General features: G+C 43.2%; 1 protein-coding gene across 1 annotated transcript in view; it reads left to right on the top strand.

Moving 5' to 3' along the window:
* The first annotated feature begins 4072 nt into the window (after positions 1-4072).
* PCYOX1 (prenylcysteine oxidase 1) overlaps positions 4073-18777 on the top strand; it is a 23552-nt gene continuing 8847 nt past the window's right edge. Inside the window, exons 1-3 of the mRNA XM_059079814.2 lie at positions 4073-4281; positions 5376-5582; positions 6593-6767. Coding sequence (XP_058935797.1) covers positions 4110-4281; positions 5376-5582; positions 6593-6767 — 554 coding nt within the window. The 5' untranslated portion in view covers positions 4073-4109. The remainder of the gene's footprint in view (positions 4282-5375; positions 5583-6592; positions 6768-18777) is intronic.

Raw genomic sequence — 18777 nt, 5'->3', positions numbered from 1 at the left:
CATGTCCCCTGCATTGGCAGGCGGACTCTCAACCACTGTGCCACCAGGGAAGCCCTCTGCTAGTATTTTACACCTGTTTCCACCCCCCCCCCCCACTACAAACAATGTTGCAGTAAGCATCCTGGTACATATACCCTTATGACCAATTATTTTATCTCTGTAGATTTCCAAACATGGGATTTATGAATTAAATATTGCATTGGCCAAAAAGTTCATTAGTTTTTTTACCATACCATCATATGGAAAAACCCAAATGAACTTTTTGGCCAACCCAATATTATCTTTTTATGTATCTTAATAAATAATTGTTTTTAAAAGGTTCTAGTCATTCACACCCCCACCAACAAAGTCAGTACCTGAGATCTATGTCTACTCCACCTTTTTTTCTGCATTAAGATGTTATTATTCTTATTAGTTTCCCCCAATATGATTGATGAAAACTGGTATCTCCTTGTTTGCAGTTACATTCATCTAAACTACTACTGGAGTTGAGCATTTCTTCATCTTGTCTTTTTGACCAATGGCACTTGCTTTCTCTTTTGTGATTTACCTAATTATGTACTTAGTCTGTATTTATATTGAGTTGTTTACCTCTTCTTATCCATTTGTAGAGTTCTTTGTATGTTTGTGATATAAACCACCATCTTGTCTGTCATTTTAGTGGCAAATATTCATTCTCATGCATTGTTTTTTTAACTTTTAAAATTTTATCTCTTGCCATCTGAAAATGTTTATGTTTTATGTAATCAAATATGTTTATCTTTTCTCATATTGCCTCTAAATTTCCTATCTTGCCTAGGACAGAATAAATATCATTTAGACTATTTAGAATAAGAAAGAAATGAGATGTTTGGAAGTAACAGCATATGCAAATGAATTCTTTTTTTTTTTTTTTTTTTTTGCGATACGCGGGCCTCTCACTGTTGTGGCCTCTCCCGTTGCGGAGCACAGGCTCCGGACGCGCAGGCTCAGCCGCTCCGCGGCATGTGGGATCTTCCCGGACCAGGGCACGAACCCGTGTCCCCTTCATCGGCAGGTGGATTCTCAACCACTGCGCCACCAGGGAAGCTCCCAAATGAGTTCTTAAGGTAGTTCTAATGAAGAAAAAAACCCTGGAGACATGGCAGAATTATTGATTTCAGCGTTGTCATAGACAAAAAAAGCTATACACTTGTTAAATTTTAACTTTTATCAGTAATTTAGTATTTCACTGGGGAAAAGTCCAGTGTGAATACAAAGCTGGACACCTGTCAACATTTACATGTTAATAAATGATATACTGTTGCAATAGGGATATGTTCAAATCAACTTCGATTTGTACATAGGTGATCTCATGTTTTAAAAGGAGAATGAGAGAATGGGGGTGGGGGGATGAGTAGGGGACCAGTAGAGTCAGGGAAATGAAAGATTACAAAAATTGAGAAGCAGCTGTTAGGCAAGTGAAATCCCTCTGCTTTCGTTAACTGCTGCTTATCAAATTTAGTCTCCAGTCCTTCCACAAAGACTAGAAGATAGGAACTCTATCTTCATTTGTTAGCTGGAACTAACACTAAATTTTTTTGACAGCCTTGCGTTTTTTCAGATAGGCACTTTAAGGGAAGCTGGGCTCATTCCAAGGATGCGGCTTTGAGCTGTTGTAAACTATGTTAGTCTTTATATGCTAAAGTTGAGGCCCTGTTGAGAAGAGGTCTCAGAAGAACCTGGCTAGAGTTTGGTCAAGGAGAGAATCTTAGTGTTTAGGTTCTTAAGGAGACTGCTTTCTTGAACACGTCTTTGAATAAATATTTCTTATATTACTTTATTATTACACTTCATATACATGGTAACATTTTCCACCAATGACTTAAAAAATCTTTTTGAGTTTTAGTGACAGCATTCTTTTGAAAAGTTAAGAGTGCAGAATGAGAAAGCCTTAAATCCACCTCCACTTTGCAAGTCTTTTTTACTGTCTCTTCATCAAGGGTCCTTTCAGCAGAATCTTTCCTAATGTTTCAGAAGCAGAAATGAAAGTTTCCACTTAGGACAGGTGTGTGAAGTTCACTGACATGGTAAATTCTAATCAACCAACATATATTTGTTGAAGGGCTTTTAGGTTTAATGTACTTAGGTGTTGTGGGCATAATATAGTTTGGAAAAAGAAAAGTAAAAAACACATAATTTAGTTCTTTCTTTGTAACTTGTAGAAAAAGGAGACAATCTTCATATTTTTATGTTCTTTCTTTTTTTTAAAAAAAGACTTTATTTCTTTTTTTTCATTGCAGTGCATGGGCTTCTCATTGTGGTGGCTTCTCTTGTCGTGGAGCGTGGGCTCTAGGTACGTGGGCTTCAGTAGTTGTGGCACACAGGCTCAGTAGTTGTGGCTCGCGGGCTTAGCTGCTCTGCGGCATGTGGGATCTTCCTGGACCAGGGCTTGAATCTGAGTTCCCTGCATTGGCAGGCAGATTATTAACAGCTGCACCACCAGCAAAGTCCCTACTTTTATGTTCTTACATGGAAGTGTTTATTTCTTGTGTGACTTGCATCTTGTTCCATTAACACCTCCATTTCCCCCTTTCCTACTGTGCTCTACTGGCTGTTCCACAAACATGCCAGGCATTTTCCTTGCCTAGAAAGCTCTTTCCCTAGATATTCACCTGGCCCACTCTCTCACTTACTGCAAACTTTTGGCCCACTCTCTCACTTACTGCAAACTTTTGCTCAAATGCCATCCTGCTCAATGAGGCTTGATCTGACCATCCTATTAAAATTGCAAGCTAATCCCCTTTCCTCTTTCTCCACCCTACATTACATCATTTACTTGTTTATTCTAATTGTCCTCTGTCTCCCTCCACTAGAATGTCTGTGTCATTAGAATCAATATTTTAAAAAATCAACATTTTCTACTGGTTTTTCTCAAGTTCCTGGAACACTGCATGCCACTTGGAAGGAACTCAATAAATATTTGTCTAAATGAATCCTTTTTGGTAGTGGATTTTCTGCTTCCTTTCTCCAATCTTATCCTTTTTTTAAACAATGATTTTATTTATTTATTTATTTGGTTGCTCTGGGTCTTAGTTGTGGCATGCATGTGGGATCTAGTTCCTTGACCAGGGATCGAACCCAGGACCCCTGCATTGGGAGCTTGGAGTCTTATCCACAGGGAAGTCCCTAACCTTTCTTTTTATCCAATTTGTTTTCCTTCCATCCATTCTGTTCTTCATGTTCATGTACTAGTTTTTTCTTTTCCTTTTTTTTTGACTGGGTGGGGGTATTTTAATTACAGAAATGGGATCATATAATACCCATCACTCAGTCAGCAGTTTTTCTCACCTAACAATACTAGGACAATAGATACTGATGCTACAAATCTTTTTTTTTTTTTTCTTGCAGTACGGGGGCCTCTCACGGTTGTGGCGTCTCCCGTTGCGGAGCACAGGCTCCGGACGCGCAGGCTCAGCGGCCACGGCTCACGGGCCCAGCCGCCCCGCGGCACGTGGGATCTTCCCGGACCGGGGCACGAACCCGCGTCCCCTGCGTCGGCAGGCGGACTCTGAACCACTGCACCACCAGGGAAGCCCTACAAATCTTTTTAATGCTTTCATAATCTTCAGCATATGAGGTGAGTACACTACTTTTATTCATGTCTGTCACTCCCTTCACTTTGGACCACCTCATCCCTGGTCTTCCCCATTTTTCCTTCTACCTAGTACCATTTACCCATTCATCCCGTACCCAACAGTCCCGAACATAGTAATCACTCAGTAAAGTGTTTGTTGTTGCACCCCTGGTCTGTTTCTGGCAGCGATTAACTGGGTGCATTGTTTGAACGAGAGCGACTGAAGGGACAGAGAAGGCACGACTGAAGAAATTAAAAGCTGGGGTGAGCCTCCTCTGGGGCCTTTGGTGTCTCCCTGAAGCAGCGTGGGCTTCGGAGGGGCAGGGCGGGTTTGGGGGACCGAGAGGACCGGGTTGGCAGCTCTTGGAAGGAAGGGTGGCTCTGGGGTGTCAAGGGCGGCCGTGGGGTGTCAAGGGCCTGTGCAGCAGAGCGGGGTAGGTTGGGGTGGACCTGGGCGGGGCTTGGAGGGGCGAGGCCAGCCAGGGGGCGGGGCGGGCAGAGAGCGCAGACTCAAATGCGGGCGGACAGCTGGGCTCTCCAGTCCGACCGCAGCGCTCCGAGAGACATGGAGCGCACCGCTGGGCGGCTCGCCTGCTCGACCGTGGGGCTGAGGCTGGGGTTGTTGCTGCTGTGCAGCTGGGGGTTCCCCGGGAGCGCCGAGCCACGGGCCCCGCCGGAGAATATCGGTAGGCGAGAAGGAGGCGGCGCGCGGCGGGGGCGGTGGGAGCGCGCCCCACGCCGGGCGGCCGCTGCCTGATGCGCCAGGCCGGGAACCCGCGACGCCCTCTGGGCCGCGCAGAACGAGCTCCCTGCGCAAGTGGAGCTCTTCCCGGTTCGTGCCTCGGGACTGCTTTACGTGCCCCAGGGACCGCCCTTTCCCGGGCGTGGAGACTTGCCCACTTGAGCAATGGGCCGTGGAGGGGGGCGACCGGGGCTGGCGGGCGGGCGCCAGGCCTCCCTGCAGCCCTTGAGTCGGAGGCCTTGGTCTCCGGGGAGGCTGAGGCCCCTCCCGCGGCCTTCCCTTGCTGCACTTGTTGGGAGGTCGGTCTTCTGGCTGGTCCGGGAGCGAGGGGCCAATTCCGTGCTGCAGATGAGAGGCGCACGCGGACACAGCACACCAAGCAGCGCAGATAAGCTGACCGCGCTGACCGCGTCTGCTTCCAGTGATAGGCTGGGGCGCCCTTACCCCGTCCGCTTTGCTGAAGTCGGCCGGCTGGCACAGTCCCCTGGCTTGCACAAGTTCTCTGGCTAGGACGACTACACAGCCGAAACAGTCACTCTTTTAGTTTGAGTCGTTTTGGTGGCTTGCCCCCTGTTTGTTTTGCTTTGTTTTTTTATTACCCTTTAAGCCGTGTTCTTTGGAATCATTAACCTGTTTACATTAACGAGACGGAACAAATCAAGGCAAAAATGGCGGCCACTTTATTTGAAATGCGTCCTGGAAAGGCCCCACCTCCTCTGTTCCTTTGCATTGGGCACAAAGAAGGGTGTGCGGTGGGCCACTTGGTCCTTCCGTAACGAACTGTGAGAATCTTGGGCCATCTGGCAAAAAAACCAAAAAAGTGTAACTACCAATTTTGTCTGGGGACAGTGTCTGTCCAGATTCATAGTTCTATCTTCACTGCAGCTGTCACTTGCCTCCCCCTCCCCAGGCTTCCCTAAATTGTTGATAACAACCTTAAGCAACGTCTGTTGTTGATTTACGGCCTTTCAAAAACAAAGCAAACCTACAAAGCTGGTAAGAGGGAAAAAAACCTGTTCCTTTTTTTCTCCCCCATAGCGATTATTGGAGCTGGCATTGGTGGCACTTCAGCAGCCTATTATCTGCGGCAGAAATTTGGGAACGATGTGAAGATTGACGTGTTTGAAAAAGGAGAGGTGGGGGGCCGTCTGGCCACCGTGACTATGCAGGGGCAAGAATATGAGTCAGGAGGTTCTGTCATCCATCCTTTAAATCTGCACATGAAGCGTTTTGTCAAGGACCTGGGTATGTAATTTGGTCTTAGAGCTAAGCAGACTTCAATATGCATAGATATTGTTATCAGATAGGGAACTGAAACTTTCCTGCCTTGTTAATCGTCTTTTACAGTGAAGCTGGTGAAACTGCTTTCCTCACTTTCCTGCTAGCAGTTGGTACTGCCTTAGGAGCTGCTCTGCTGTAATGGGACACTAGTTATCTGTATCTTCAGTTATCTGGAATTACAGCCATGGGGCACAGGGTGGGGATGGTTGCTGCTGTGGGTTCTCAAACCTCTGGGTTCGTGTTAAAGAATCAAAGAATGGTTTGAGTTAGCAGAAACCCTAGCGTGCTCATTTTACAGCTGGGGAAATGAAGCCCAGAGACTTGAGGTGTCTGGCTTAAGGTCACTCACACAGCTGTAGGTGCAAACATGTGCCTAGAACCTGGGACATTGGACTGCTTGCCTAGCAGCAGAGGCACTGGACAGATGTGGGGGAAGCAGGCTCTTTCCTCAGGCAATATTGTGTAATTTTGGCCTTCTTCCAGTTATAAGAAATATCCAGTTATGCAAAATAGAATTTGCACAGGAATGGGGCTGACTTCTTTTCCTTAGCTGCTTGCCACATCTCCAGTGGACGCCTCCTGGGCCTCTTTCCTCCATGAGGGCGAGTGTACGCCAGGAGCCATTTATGCTGCCAAGGGTCATGTCTGACGTTTCTGTTTTTAAGTTGAATTCAGCTCATCCTTTGTTTGTTTCTTTTGACTTTTTAGTCTTTTTAGACTAACTATAGCCAGTCTCATTTTGATATATCTGCATGATCATCCAACCCATCTTTCAGGGAATCTGCTTTTGGAAAGTGTGGTGTCTAGTGTATCACCCACTGTTCTAAAGATAGAGCTCCTTTAACATGTCTCCTGAGAACTGGGGGAAGCCGGGATTCACTCACTTCAGAACGTCCCCGATAGCTTCAGATTACCTTCTCTCATTTGAGCAGTACAGAAACCACTGACTTAGCTACCTTTCTTTGTTTTTGCAGGTCTCTCTGCTGTTCAGAGCCCTAGTGGCCTAGTGGGGGTGTATAATGGAGAGACTCTGGTATATGAGGAGAGCAGCTGGTTTATAATAAACATGATTAAACTAATTTGGCACTATGGATTTCAGTCCCTCCGAATGCACATGTGGGTAGAGGATATATTAGACAAGTTTATGAGGTAATTTTTTCTCTTCCGTTTAACCTACGACTTTTTATTAGATGATCTGTAGGAATTATAGTTTCTCGGAACAGTTCTCTACCTAACTGCAGCCTGTTTTTAAGATGGTTAGGCAAAATGTTTTGTATACAATAAGCAGACCATTTATCCACTTCGAAGCTGAAAGGGTAGTCTATTTTTGCTTCTGAAAACATATTTTGCAAATGCTTATTTAATTACCAGACACTTAAAAATGCTCTACAAATATTAACTCCTTGATGTCTCGTGACAGCTCTCTGAGGTAAGTACTGTTATTAGCTTCTTTTCACAGGTGTGGAAGGTGGAGGCTTAGAGAGGTTTCAAGTGTGCAAGTCCACCCACCTAGTAACTGGTGGGGCTGGAGTTCTTACCCAGGCAGTCTGGCTCCAGAGTCCTCCCTCTTAATCTCGGAACTTGTTTTAGTGTTGTGGGTAGATGAATGAGCTGATGTGTACAAGAGCTTGTAGAAAGGATCAGAAAACTTAAATGAGCTTTATTTAACTGTGACGTGATGTTTCAGTGAGCCAGCAGCCTGAAATATCAGTTCTGAGCCCCAAGAATTTAAATTAGGATATTAAATTCCCACACTGTCTTGTGTAGTGAGAATACAGGTGGCTCTTTTCCTTCTCTATGTTTTTCTGTATTTTCACAAATTTCTTTGTGTATGAATATGCATTGCTTTGGTAAGTAGGAAAAATAACAAGATAACCAGTCTACCTTTGAAAGATACAACCTATTTTTTTTTAAGGTCATTGGCATGTGCTAATTTTTATGCTGGTTTACAGTTTTAGATCCTGGAGAAACTCAGCTTGTAAATGCTAATAATGTTTCATTACTGTGACTGTGCCAACGGAATAAAATAATTGTTAAAAAGGTAAAATTAGGGACTTCCCCTGGTGGTGCAGTGGATGAGAATCCTCCTGCCAATGCAGGGGACACAGGATCGATCCCTGGTCGGGGAAGATCCCACATGCTGTGGAGCAACTAAGCCCGTGTCCCACAACTGCTGAGCCTGTGCTCTAGAGCCCACAAGCCACAACTACTGAGCCCGTGCGCCCTAGAGCCTGCGTGCTGCAACTACCAAAACCCACGTTCTCTAGGGCCTGTGTGCCACAACTACTGAGCCCACGTGCCTAGACCCCATGCTCTGCAACAAGAGAAGCCATTGCAAGGAGGAGCCTGTGCACCACAACGAAGAGTAGCCCCCACTCGCCACAACTAGAGAGAGCCCGCCTGCAGCAATGAAGACCCAATGCAGCCAAAAAAAATAAATAAAATTAAATCTGTTTTAAAAAATAAAAAAGGTAAAATTACATGTCATATGACCAAGTATTGCCCAGCACAAATGTAAGAGGTGAATAGGATAAGTGTACTCTAGTTTCTATAACTTATAGTAGTTAGGGATTTCTTTCTTTCTAAACATCATTCTGAGGTCAGTTTCTTGAACTCCTTTCCAGTGGGTATGTTAAGTTCAGCTATAGTGCACGTTGTTTTAAAGTAGTCATTCATTTTTTCATTCACCAAATATTGAGTACTTATTATGTGCCAGGCAGTATTCTAGGTCCTAAAGATGTAGAACCCAGAACATGTCCCTGCCCTCAAAGAATACATATTCTAGTAGAGAGACAAGCAGTTTACTAGGAAAATATATAGAATTTGTGTAGAGACAGCCAGTCACTTTTTTTCTTTTAATTTTTAATCTTTCGGCTGTGTTGGGTCTTCGTTGATGCGCATGGGCTTTCTCTAGTTGTGGTGAGCGGGGGCTACTCTTCCTTGCGGTGCACAGGCTTCTCATTGCGGTGGCTTCTATTGTTGCAGAGCATAGGTTCTAGGCACGTGGGCTTCAGTAGTTGCAGCATGCAGGTTCAGTAGTTGCAGCACGCGGGCCCTAGAGCGCAGGCGCAATAGTTGTGGTGCATGGGTTTAGTTGTTCCGCAGCATGTGGGATCTTTCCGGACCAGGGATTGTACCCTTGTCCCCTGCATTACAGCTAGTCACTTTTTAAAGAAAGGTGGCATGTTGCTGCATCCTTAGCAGGAAAATCAAGTTCACGTGACATCAGGTGCAGCCTTTCCTGTGTGTACCAATTTTCTTGACATGTAGAGAATTGCCCTTTGAGAAATTAAGAAATCACTTTTGAAGTGAATTCAGGGTATTACAGAACTGTGAAAAAGACCCAGTGAGGGGATACATAGTTTATACTATTTTTAAAAAGTTTATTTTATTGAAGAATAGTTGATTTACAATGTGTTAATTTCTGCTGTACAGTGAAGTGATTCAGTTATACATATATTTACATTCTTTTTCATATTCTTTTCTGTTATGGTTTATCACAGGATATTGCATATAGTTCCCTGTAGATTATACTATTTTTGATTTTAGAAAACAATTCCCAAACTTTATGGAATTACTGCCCCCCTCCAGTGTATCTTTGATACTTGATTATAGAGCGCTGACCTTTATGTTGTTTAAAGGGCCATCCATCATACATTTCTGTTTCTTTCAATAAATCAAGAACGTGCAGATCTTTTTTTTAAAAAATAAATTTATTTATTTACTTTTGGCTATGTTGTGTCTTCATTGCTATGTGCGGGCTTTCTCTAGTTGTGGCGAGTAGAGGCTACTCTTTGTTGTGGTGTGCGGGCTTCTCATTGCGGTGGCTTCTCTCGTTGCAGAGCCCTGGGCTCTAGGCACACGGGCTTCAGTAGTTGCGGCATGTGGGCTCAGTAGTTGTGGCTTGCAGGCTCTAGAGTGCAGGCTCAGTAGTTGTGGTGCATGGGCTTAGTTGCTCCGCAGCATGTGGGATCTTCCTTCCTAGACCAGGGATTGAACCCGTGTCCCTTGCATTGGCAGGTGGATTCTTTTTTTTTTTTTTGCAGTACACGGGCCTCTCACTGTTGTGGCCTCTCCCATTGCGGAGCACAGGCTCTGGACGCGCAGGCTCAGTGGCCTTGACTCATGGGCCTAGCCGCTCCATGGCATGTGGGATCTTCCTGGACCGGGGCACGAACCCGCGTCCCCTGCATTGGCAGGCGGACTCTCAATCACTGCGCCACCAGGGAAGCCCAGCAGGCGGATTCTTAACCACTGCGCCACCAGAGAAGTCCCAAACATGCAGATCTTATTTTGAGAATTTTGTTATACCCTATGAGATAGTTGGAGAAATGGCAGCTATTGAGCCAGCATGTGCCAGTTGCTAAAGTAGTGAAATACTGCTGGACTTGTGAAATAGCTACTACCTGCATGTTTTCTCTTCCCTGGGAGTCTCCTCTACTGCCCCAGCAGGGAGTCTTGACTCAGTTCCAGTGCTGTAGTCAGTCTACTTTCTGTTTAATGTTGTACCAGTTATTAAATATTTGTAATATCACCCATGTCACAAAAACCAGGATTGGGAGCCACAGAGGTTGCCAAAGAGGAATCTGGGACAGTGAAATCCCCAACATTTCAGTAAAGTAGTAGTTATTAATCCTGGCTGTACATTATATTCACATGGGGATCTTTTTTTTTTTTGGCCATGCTGCGTGGCTTGCAGGATCTTAGTTCCCAACTAGGGATGCAACCTGGGCCCCTGTCAGTGGAAATGTGGAGTCCTAACCACTGGACCAACAGGGAATTCCCAACATGGAGATGTTTTAAAAATAAGAATGATGTGGGACTTCCCTGGTGGCACAGTGGTTAAGAATCTGCCAATGCAGGGGACACAGGTTCAGTCCCTGGTCCGGGAAGATCCCACATGCTGCGGAGCAACTAAGCCCGTGCACCACAACTACTGAGCCTTTGCTCTAGAGCCTGCGAGCCACAACTACTGAACCCGCGTGCTCTAGGGCCTGCATGCTGCAACTGCTGAGCCCGTGTGCTGCAACTACTGAAGCCTGTGCGCCTAGAGCCTGTGCTCCACAACAAGAAAAGCCACCACAATGAAAAGCTCGTGCACTGCCACAAAGAGTAGCACCCGCTCGCCACAACTAGAGAAAGCCCTCGCATAGCAATGAAGACCCAACACAGCAAAAAATAAATTAAAATAAAAACAAGGGCTTCCCTGGTGGCGCAGTGGTTGAGAATCTGCTTGCTGATGCAGGGGACACGGGTTCGTGTCCCGGTCCGGGAAGATCCCACATGCCGCAGAGCGGCTGGGCCCGTGAGCCATGGCCGCTGAGCCTGCGCGTCCAGAGCCTGTGCTCCGCAACGGGAGAGACCACAACAGTGAGAGGCCCACGTACCGCAAAAAAATAAAAATTAAAAAAAAAATAATAACAAGAAGAATGCTGTGCTCTACTCCTAGAGAATTTTTATTTCATTGGTTTGTAGTAGGCATCTGGGCATTGGTGTGTTCATCTCAGGTGAATCTTGCCTATAATCAGGGTTGAGAACTACTAGGTTAAAATGCGTAATTGGAGAATATTCTTGATTTTTTTCTTTCTTTGAATGGTGTAAGAAACCTAAAGTCCTTGCTCAACATATTTTCTCCCTATTTTGGATATATATGACAGATCCAGTTGGCTCCTTTTTAAAGTGGCTTGTGTGATCTTCTGTAGAAATTTTTGGGAGATTTTTGGACCAGCTTTGGGGAGGTACATTGTCATTTTTGTGCTTGTTTCAGAGTGTGCACAGTGTGAGCAAAAGCCCATGTGACAGTAGTAAACCATGATACTTGAAAGAGGGTTCAAGCTTGTGGTAGGCAACACCCCACACCCCTGGGAGTATGTATTTTTCTTTGCTGTTGAAGGTACTTGGGTGGAGATCCTGCTGCCCGTGATATCCACACTTGCCAAGTCAATTTCCAGTTCTGAGCATTTATTTATGCAGTTTTTCTGGTTGGATGCCATTCTTTTTTTTTTTTTTTTTTTTTTTTTTTTGTGGTACTCTGGCCTCTCACTGTTGTGGCCTCTCCCGTTGCAGAGCACAGGCTCTGGACGCACAGGCTCAGCGGCCATGGCTCACGGGCCCAGCCGCTCCACGGCATGTGGGATCTTCCCGGACCAGGGCACAAACCTGTGTCCCCTGCATCAGCAGGCGGATTCTCAACCACTGCGCCACCAGGGAAGCCCGGGTGCCATTCTTTATTCCAAAATTTATGTCTTATCTCACCCCTTTCCTAATACTCTAGTCACCATTCATCTCTCTTTTCAAACATCTCTCAAGTATTATATGGTGCACACCACGCACACACTTGTGTTGTTCTGTAGTATGCATATTAGCCGGAATGTCATAGATATTCAGTCACATATTTGTTGAATTGAATCCTGTGGTCCACAAGATGGCTTCCTGTTGAGATATCTTGGCTTATAGGCTGGGTTCAGGCTCATTCTTTTCTCTAGCACTTAGTCCATTTCTGGGGACATGTTAGATCCTTAACACTTTTTGATCTGAGACTGATAGGACTCATAGTGAAAGGCTTTATAAACACCCTTTTTATTCCTAAAAGGAAAAAAGTTACTCCTAATAAGTCATTTTTTATTCTTTTCGTTTCCTCATTTCCCAAATCCAGTCTATCTTGAATCCTGTCAGTCTTTAAAATATATTCAGAATGTCACCACTTCTCACCACCATCACTGGTGATCCAGACCACCATTATCTCTTGTCTGGAGGCGTGTGGGATCTTAGTTCCCCAACCAGGGATGAAACCCGCATTCCCAGCATTGTAAGCACAGAGTGTTAAGCGCTGGACCACCAGGGAAGTCCTGTCAGGATTGTTGGAATAGCCTCCTGTGGTGGGCTAAATAATGCCTCCCTCCCTCTGCAAGATGTCTACATTCTAATCCCTGGAACCTGTGAATGTGTTACGGTACATGGTAAAAGGGACTTTGTAGATAAGATTAAGGATCTTGAAAAGGGGAGATAATTCTTAATTACTTAGGTGGGCCCAATGTAATCACAAGAGTCCCCCCACTCCACCCCGGTATGCGGGCCTCGCACTGTTGTGGCCTCTCCTGTTTGCGGAGCGCAGGCTCCGGACGCGCAGGCTCAGCGGCCATGGTTCACAGGCCCAGCCGCTCCGGGGCATGTGGGATCTTCCCGGACCGGGGCGGCAGGCGGATTCTCAACCACTGCGCCACCAGGGAAGCCCATCACAAGAGTTTTTATAAGAGGGAGGCAGGAGAATCAGAATGAGTATTACATGTGATGATGGAAGAAAGAAGTTGGAGTGATACTTGGAGGGGCCATGAGCCAAGGTGGCTTACAGAAACTGAAAAAGGCAAGAAAATGGTTTCTTCCCTCAGAGCTTCTAGAAGGAACCAGCCTTGCTGACACCTTGACTTTAGCCCAGTGAGATTGACTTTGGATTTCTAACCATAGTTAGAACCATAGAACCATAAGATAATAAGTTTGTATTGTTTTAAGCCACCGAATTTGTGATAATTTGTTACTGCAGAAATAGGAAACTAATATACCTCCTAACTCATCTCCCAGCTTTTGCCCTTGTGTCATCACAATCCGTTTTCAGCATAGCAGCTAAAGTAGTTTTCTGAAAATCTAAGAGTCATCATATTACTCCTCTGCTGAGAAACTTTCAGTGGCTATTTTATGCAGAGTTACAGCCAAAATCTGTGCCATGGCTTGGAAGACCTGATAGGATGTAGATAATCCCATTCATCATTTTAAAATTTCCTGTTTGTTATGGGCAGAGGTTGTGTGTCCTCCCCACCCCCAAACTTATATGGTAACGCCCTAACCTCCTGTACTTCAGCGTGTGACTGTATTTGCAGATAGGGTTTTAATGAAGTAATTAAGTTAAAATGAAACCGTTAGGCTGGGCCCTATCCAATTTGACTGTTGTCCTCATAAGAAGAGTAGATTAGAACACACAGAAGAGGCACCAGGGATGTGCACAGACAGAGGAAAGACCATTTGAGGACACAGCAAGAAGGTGGCTATCTGCAAGCCAAGGAGACAGGCCTCAGAAGAAACCAAACCTGCCAACACTGTGATCTTGGACTTGGAGCTTCCAAATCTGTTGGAAATAAATTTCTGTTGTTTAAGCCAGCCAGCCTGTGATACTTTGTAATGGCAGCCCTAGTGAACTAATATACAGTTGGTAATCTGCGTACTTGTTCACCCATTGTTGAAAGTGGGATATTGGAGTACCCGGCTATTATTGTTGAATTGTCTGTCTCTCCCTTCAGTTCTGTCAGTGTTGCTTCATGTATTTTGGAGCTCTGTTGTTAAGTGCATATATGTTTATAATTGTTATGTCTTCCTGATGGAGTAACCCTTTTATCATTATAAAATGTCCTCCTTTGTCTCTAGTAACAATTTTTGTCTTAAGTCTATTTTCTCTGATATTAGTGTAGCCACTCCTGCTCTCTTTTCATTACTGTTTGCGTGGTATATCTTTTCCCATCTTTTTACTTTCAACCTATTTGTGTTTTTGAATCTAAAGTATATTTCTTGTAGACAAGATAAGTTGGATTATTATTTTTTAAATCCAGTCTGCCAATCTCTGTGTTGTGATTGGAGAGTGTAGTCCATTTATGTTTAATTACTGTTGATATTTGCTTTTTATATATCTTTTTTTTTTTTGGCTGCACCACACGGCATGTGGGATCTTAGTTTCTCACCAGGGATTGAACCTGTGCCCCCTGCATTGGAAGGCAGAGTCTTAACCACTGGACTGCTGGGGAAGTCCCTCTATATGTCTTATATCATTTTTGTTCCTCTGTTTCTCCGTTACTGCTGTCTTTTTAAAAAAATCCATTTATCTTTTGATGGATATTTGGGTTGCTTCCACCCCTTGGCTATTGTGAATAATGCTGCAGTAAATGTGGGTGTTCAATGATCTCTTTGATCCTGTTTTCAATTTTTTTGTATATATACCTAGAAGTGAGATTGCTGTATCTTTTGGTAATTCTACTTTTAATTTTTTGAGGAGACGCCATACTGTTTTCCATAGCAGCTGCACCATTTCATGTTCCCACCAACAATGCACAAGGGTTCTAATTTCTCTACACCCTTGCCAGCACTTGTTATTCTCTGTTTTTTAGATAGTGGCCATCCTAATGGGTGTGAGATGATAATCTCTTTGTGGTTTTGATTTGCATTTCTCTAATGATTAGTGATGTTGAGCATCTTTTTTTTTTTTTTTTTTTGTAAATTTATTTATTTATTTTTGGCTGTGTTGGGTCTTCATTGCTGCATGTGGGCTTTTCTGTAGTTGCGGTGAGCAGGGGCTACTCTATGTTGCAGCATGCAGGCTTCTCATCGTGGTTGCAGAGCATGGGCTCTAGGCACGTGGGCTTGGGTAGTTGTGGCAGGCGGGCTCAGTAGTTGTGGCTTGCAGGCTCTAGAGCGCAGGGTCAGTAGTTGGGGCACGTGGGCTCGGTTGCTTTGCAACATGTGGGATCCTCCCGGACCAGGGTTCAAACCTGTGTCCTCTGCATTGGCAGGCGGATTCCTAACCACTCTGCCACCAGGGAAGTCCCTCTTGAGCATCTTTTCCTATGCTTGTTGGCCATTTGTATGTCTTCTTTGGAGAAATATCTATGTAAATTGTTTGCCCATTTTTTAATTGGATTTTTGTTGTTGCTGAGTTACTATAAGAGTTCTTTATATATTCTAGATATTAAACCCTTATCAGATACATGGTTTTCAAATATTTTCTCCCATTTTGTAGGTTGCCTGTTCACTCTGTTGATAGTTTCTTACACTGCACAGATGTTTTTAAGTTTGATGTAGTCCCATTTATCTCTCTTTGCTTTCATTGCCTGTGCTTTTGTTGTCATATCCAGGTGATCATCGCCAAATCCAGTGTCATGAAGCTTTCTCCCTATGTTTTCTTCCAGGAATTCTATAGTTTCAGGTCTTAATGTTTTTGTCTTTAATCCATTTTGAATTAATTTTTGTATATCATCTAAGGTAAGGGTACAGTTTCATTTTTTTGCATGTGGATATCCAGTTTCCCAGCCCCATTTGTTGAAGATACTATTCTTTACCCCATTGTGTAGCCTGGGCACCTTTGATGAACATTTGATGATATACATGAGAATTTATTTCTGGATTCTCTGTTTTGTTCCACTGATCTGTATGTCTGATTTTATGCTGGCACTAAACTGTTTTGATTACAGTAGCTTTGTATTATGCTTTGAAATCAGGAAGTGTGAGACCTCCAGCTTTGTTTTTCTTTCTTCATATTGTTTTGGCTATTTGGGATCTTTTGAAATTCCATGTGAATTTTAGGAATTTTTTCCAATTCTGCAAAAAAAAAAAAAAAATGTCACTGGGATTTTGATTGGGATTGCACTGAATGTGTAGATCACTTTAGGTAACAATTTCAAGTCTTCCAGTCCATGAACACAGGATGTCTTTAATGTCTTTCAGCAATGTTTTGTAGTTTTCAGTGTACAAGTCTTTTTTGTCTCCATTACTCCTAAATAGTTTATTCTTTTTGTTGCTATTGTAATGGATTGTTTTTTTCATTTCCTTTTCGTATTGTTCATTGTTAGCATATAGTGCCTTTAAAAAATATTGAGATATAATTGACATATGACATTGTGTAAGTTTAAGGTGCACAATGTGTTGATTTGATACATTTATAATATATATTACATTATGATTATTACCATAGCTAGTTAACACCTCTGTGATATCACATAATTATTATTTCTTTTATGTGGCAAGAACATTTAAGACCTAGTCTCTTAGAAACTTGGAAGTATATAAAATAATATTGTTGGCTATCATCATTATGCTGTGCATTAGATCTCCAGAATTTATTCATCCTCTAGGTGCTGCCTTCTTTTGTTTTAGAGAGCATACCATTTTAATTCTCTTGCTGTTTCTTTTAGTATACATATGTTTGTTATTGTGTTAGTAGTTTCCTTGGGGATTACAGTTACTATCTTAACTTAAAATAATGTTAATTGCTTAAAACAATGTTAATTGAATTAATACCAACTTAATTTCAATAGTACACAAAAACTTTAATATAGGTGTGTTACCTCACCATATTTTGTGCTATTGTCATACAAATTATGTCTTTATGTTCTATAAGCTTATTAGTTTTATAATTATTGCTTTATGCAGTTTTTAAAAAGTCAGATAAGGGGAAAGAATTTCAAGCATATACAGTGGTCCCTTGGTATGCATGGGGGATTGGGTTCAGGACCACCCCACAGGTACCAAAATCTGCAGATGCTCAGATCTCTTACAGTTGGCCCTCTGTATCTGTGAGTTTTGCATTTGTGGAAATGGAGTGCCAACTGTATATTTATTAGTAAAAATTTGTGTATAAGTGGACCTATACAGTTCAAATCTGTGTTGTTTAAGGGTAAACTGTATATCTTTATACTGTCTTTTATATTTACCTATAATTACCTTTACCCATTCTTCATGTGGAATTGAGTTTCTGTCTGGTGCTATCTCAGCCTGAAGGGCAACTTTTAGTATTTCTTGTGGGCAGGTTTGCTAGTGTTAAATTATCTGTTTTTGTTTACCTGGGATTATATTAATTTCTTTTTATTTTTGAAGGATAGTTTTGCTGGATATAGAAGTCTTGGTTGATAGTCTTTTTTTCCACAGCATTTTCAATATGTCATCCCACTATCTTCTGGACATCATGGCTTCTGAAGAGAAGTCAGCTCCTAATCTTACTGAGGATCATTTTTGCTGGATGAGTTGCTTTTCTCTTGCTGCTTTCAAAATTTTCTCTTTATTTATCCACAGTTTAACTGTTATGTGTTTAGGTGTAGATTTTTTTGAGTTTATCCTCTTTGGATTTGTTGAGCTTCCTGGATGTATAGATTAATGTCTTCCATCAAATTTGGGAAAATTTTGACCATTATTTCTTCATAAATTTTTTGTCCGTTTCTTTTTTCTCCTCTCCTTCTAGGATTCCCATTATGTGTATCTTGGTATGCTTTTTGTTGTCTCACAGGCTCCAAGGCTCTGATCATTTTCTTAACTCTTCATTCTTTCTGTCCCTGATTTTATAATCTCAACTGAACTTATCTTTAAATTCACTGATTCTTCTGCTGTTTCAAATCTGCTGTTGAGCCCCTCTAGGGAATTTTAATTTCAGACTATACCTTTTAACTCCAGAATTTTTAATTTTTTTCTATAATTGCTTTCTCTTTATTAACAGTCTATTTGTTCTAATCAACATTGTCTTCATACTTGCTCTAGTTCTTTAGATATGGATTCCTTTAGTTCCTTGAACATATTTATAATAGCTGATTTAAAGTCTTTGTCTGTGGGACTTCCCTGGTGGTCCAGTGGTTAAGACTCTGTGCTTCCAATGCAGGGGGTGCGGGTTTGGTCCCTGGTTGGCGAACTAAGATCCCATGTGCCATGTAGCGAGGCCAAAATAAATAAATAAATAAAGTCTTTGTCTAGTAGGTACAATGTCTTGGTTTTCTCAGGGAAAGTTTCTGTTGACTCCTTCCCCCTCCCCACCCCCCCCACCCCATGTATGGGCCATACTTTCATGTTTCTCTGAGTATCTTGTGATTTTTGTTGAAAACTGGACATTTATAAGTTTTTTTTTTTTTTTTTTTTTTTTTTTGCGGTATGCGGGCCTCTCACTGTTGTGGCCTCTCCCGTTGTGGAGCACAGGCTCCGGACGCGCAGGCTCAGCGGCCATGGCTCACGGGCCTAGCCGCTCTGCAGCATGTGGGATCTTCCCGGGCCGGGGCATGAACCCTTGTCCCCTGCATCGGCAGGCGGACTCTCAACCACTGCGCCACCAGGGATGCCCTGGACATTTAAAATAATATTAAATGGCAGCTCTGGAAATCAGAATTTCCCTCACCCCAGGTTTGTTGTTGTTGTTTGTTTGTTTAGTGACTTTCTGGGATTGATTCTGTGAAGTCTGTATTATTTGCCATGTATGGCTACTCAAGTGTGTGTGTTGGGATATGTTTGCAATGCTCTGGAGGGTGGTTTACAACTTTACTTTAGCCAGAGGTGACAGATTAGGGCCTTCTCAGGTCTTTCCTGGGCATGTGACAGCTTTGTACATGGACATGAGCTTCTAGGTCCCCAGGAATGACCTGGGGTT

Source organism: Kogia breviceps, chromosome 11, assembly GCF_026419965.1.
Source record: "Kogia breviceps isolate mKogBre1 chromosome 11, mKogBre1 haplotype 1, whole genome shotgun sequence".
Taxonomy (NCBI): domain Eukaryota; kingdom Metazoa; phylum Chordata; class Mammalia; order Artiodactyla; family Physeteridae; genus Kogia; species Kogia breviceps.
This window is presented reverse-complemented; position numbering and strand designations above follow the sequence as displayed.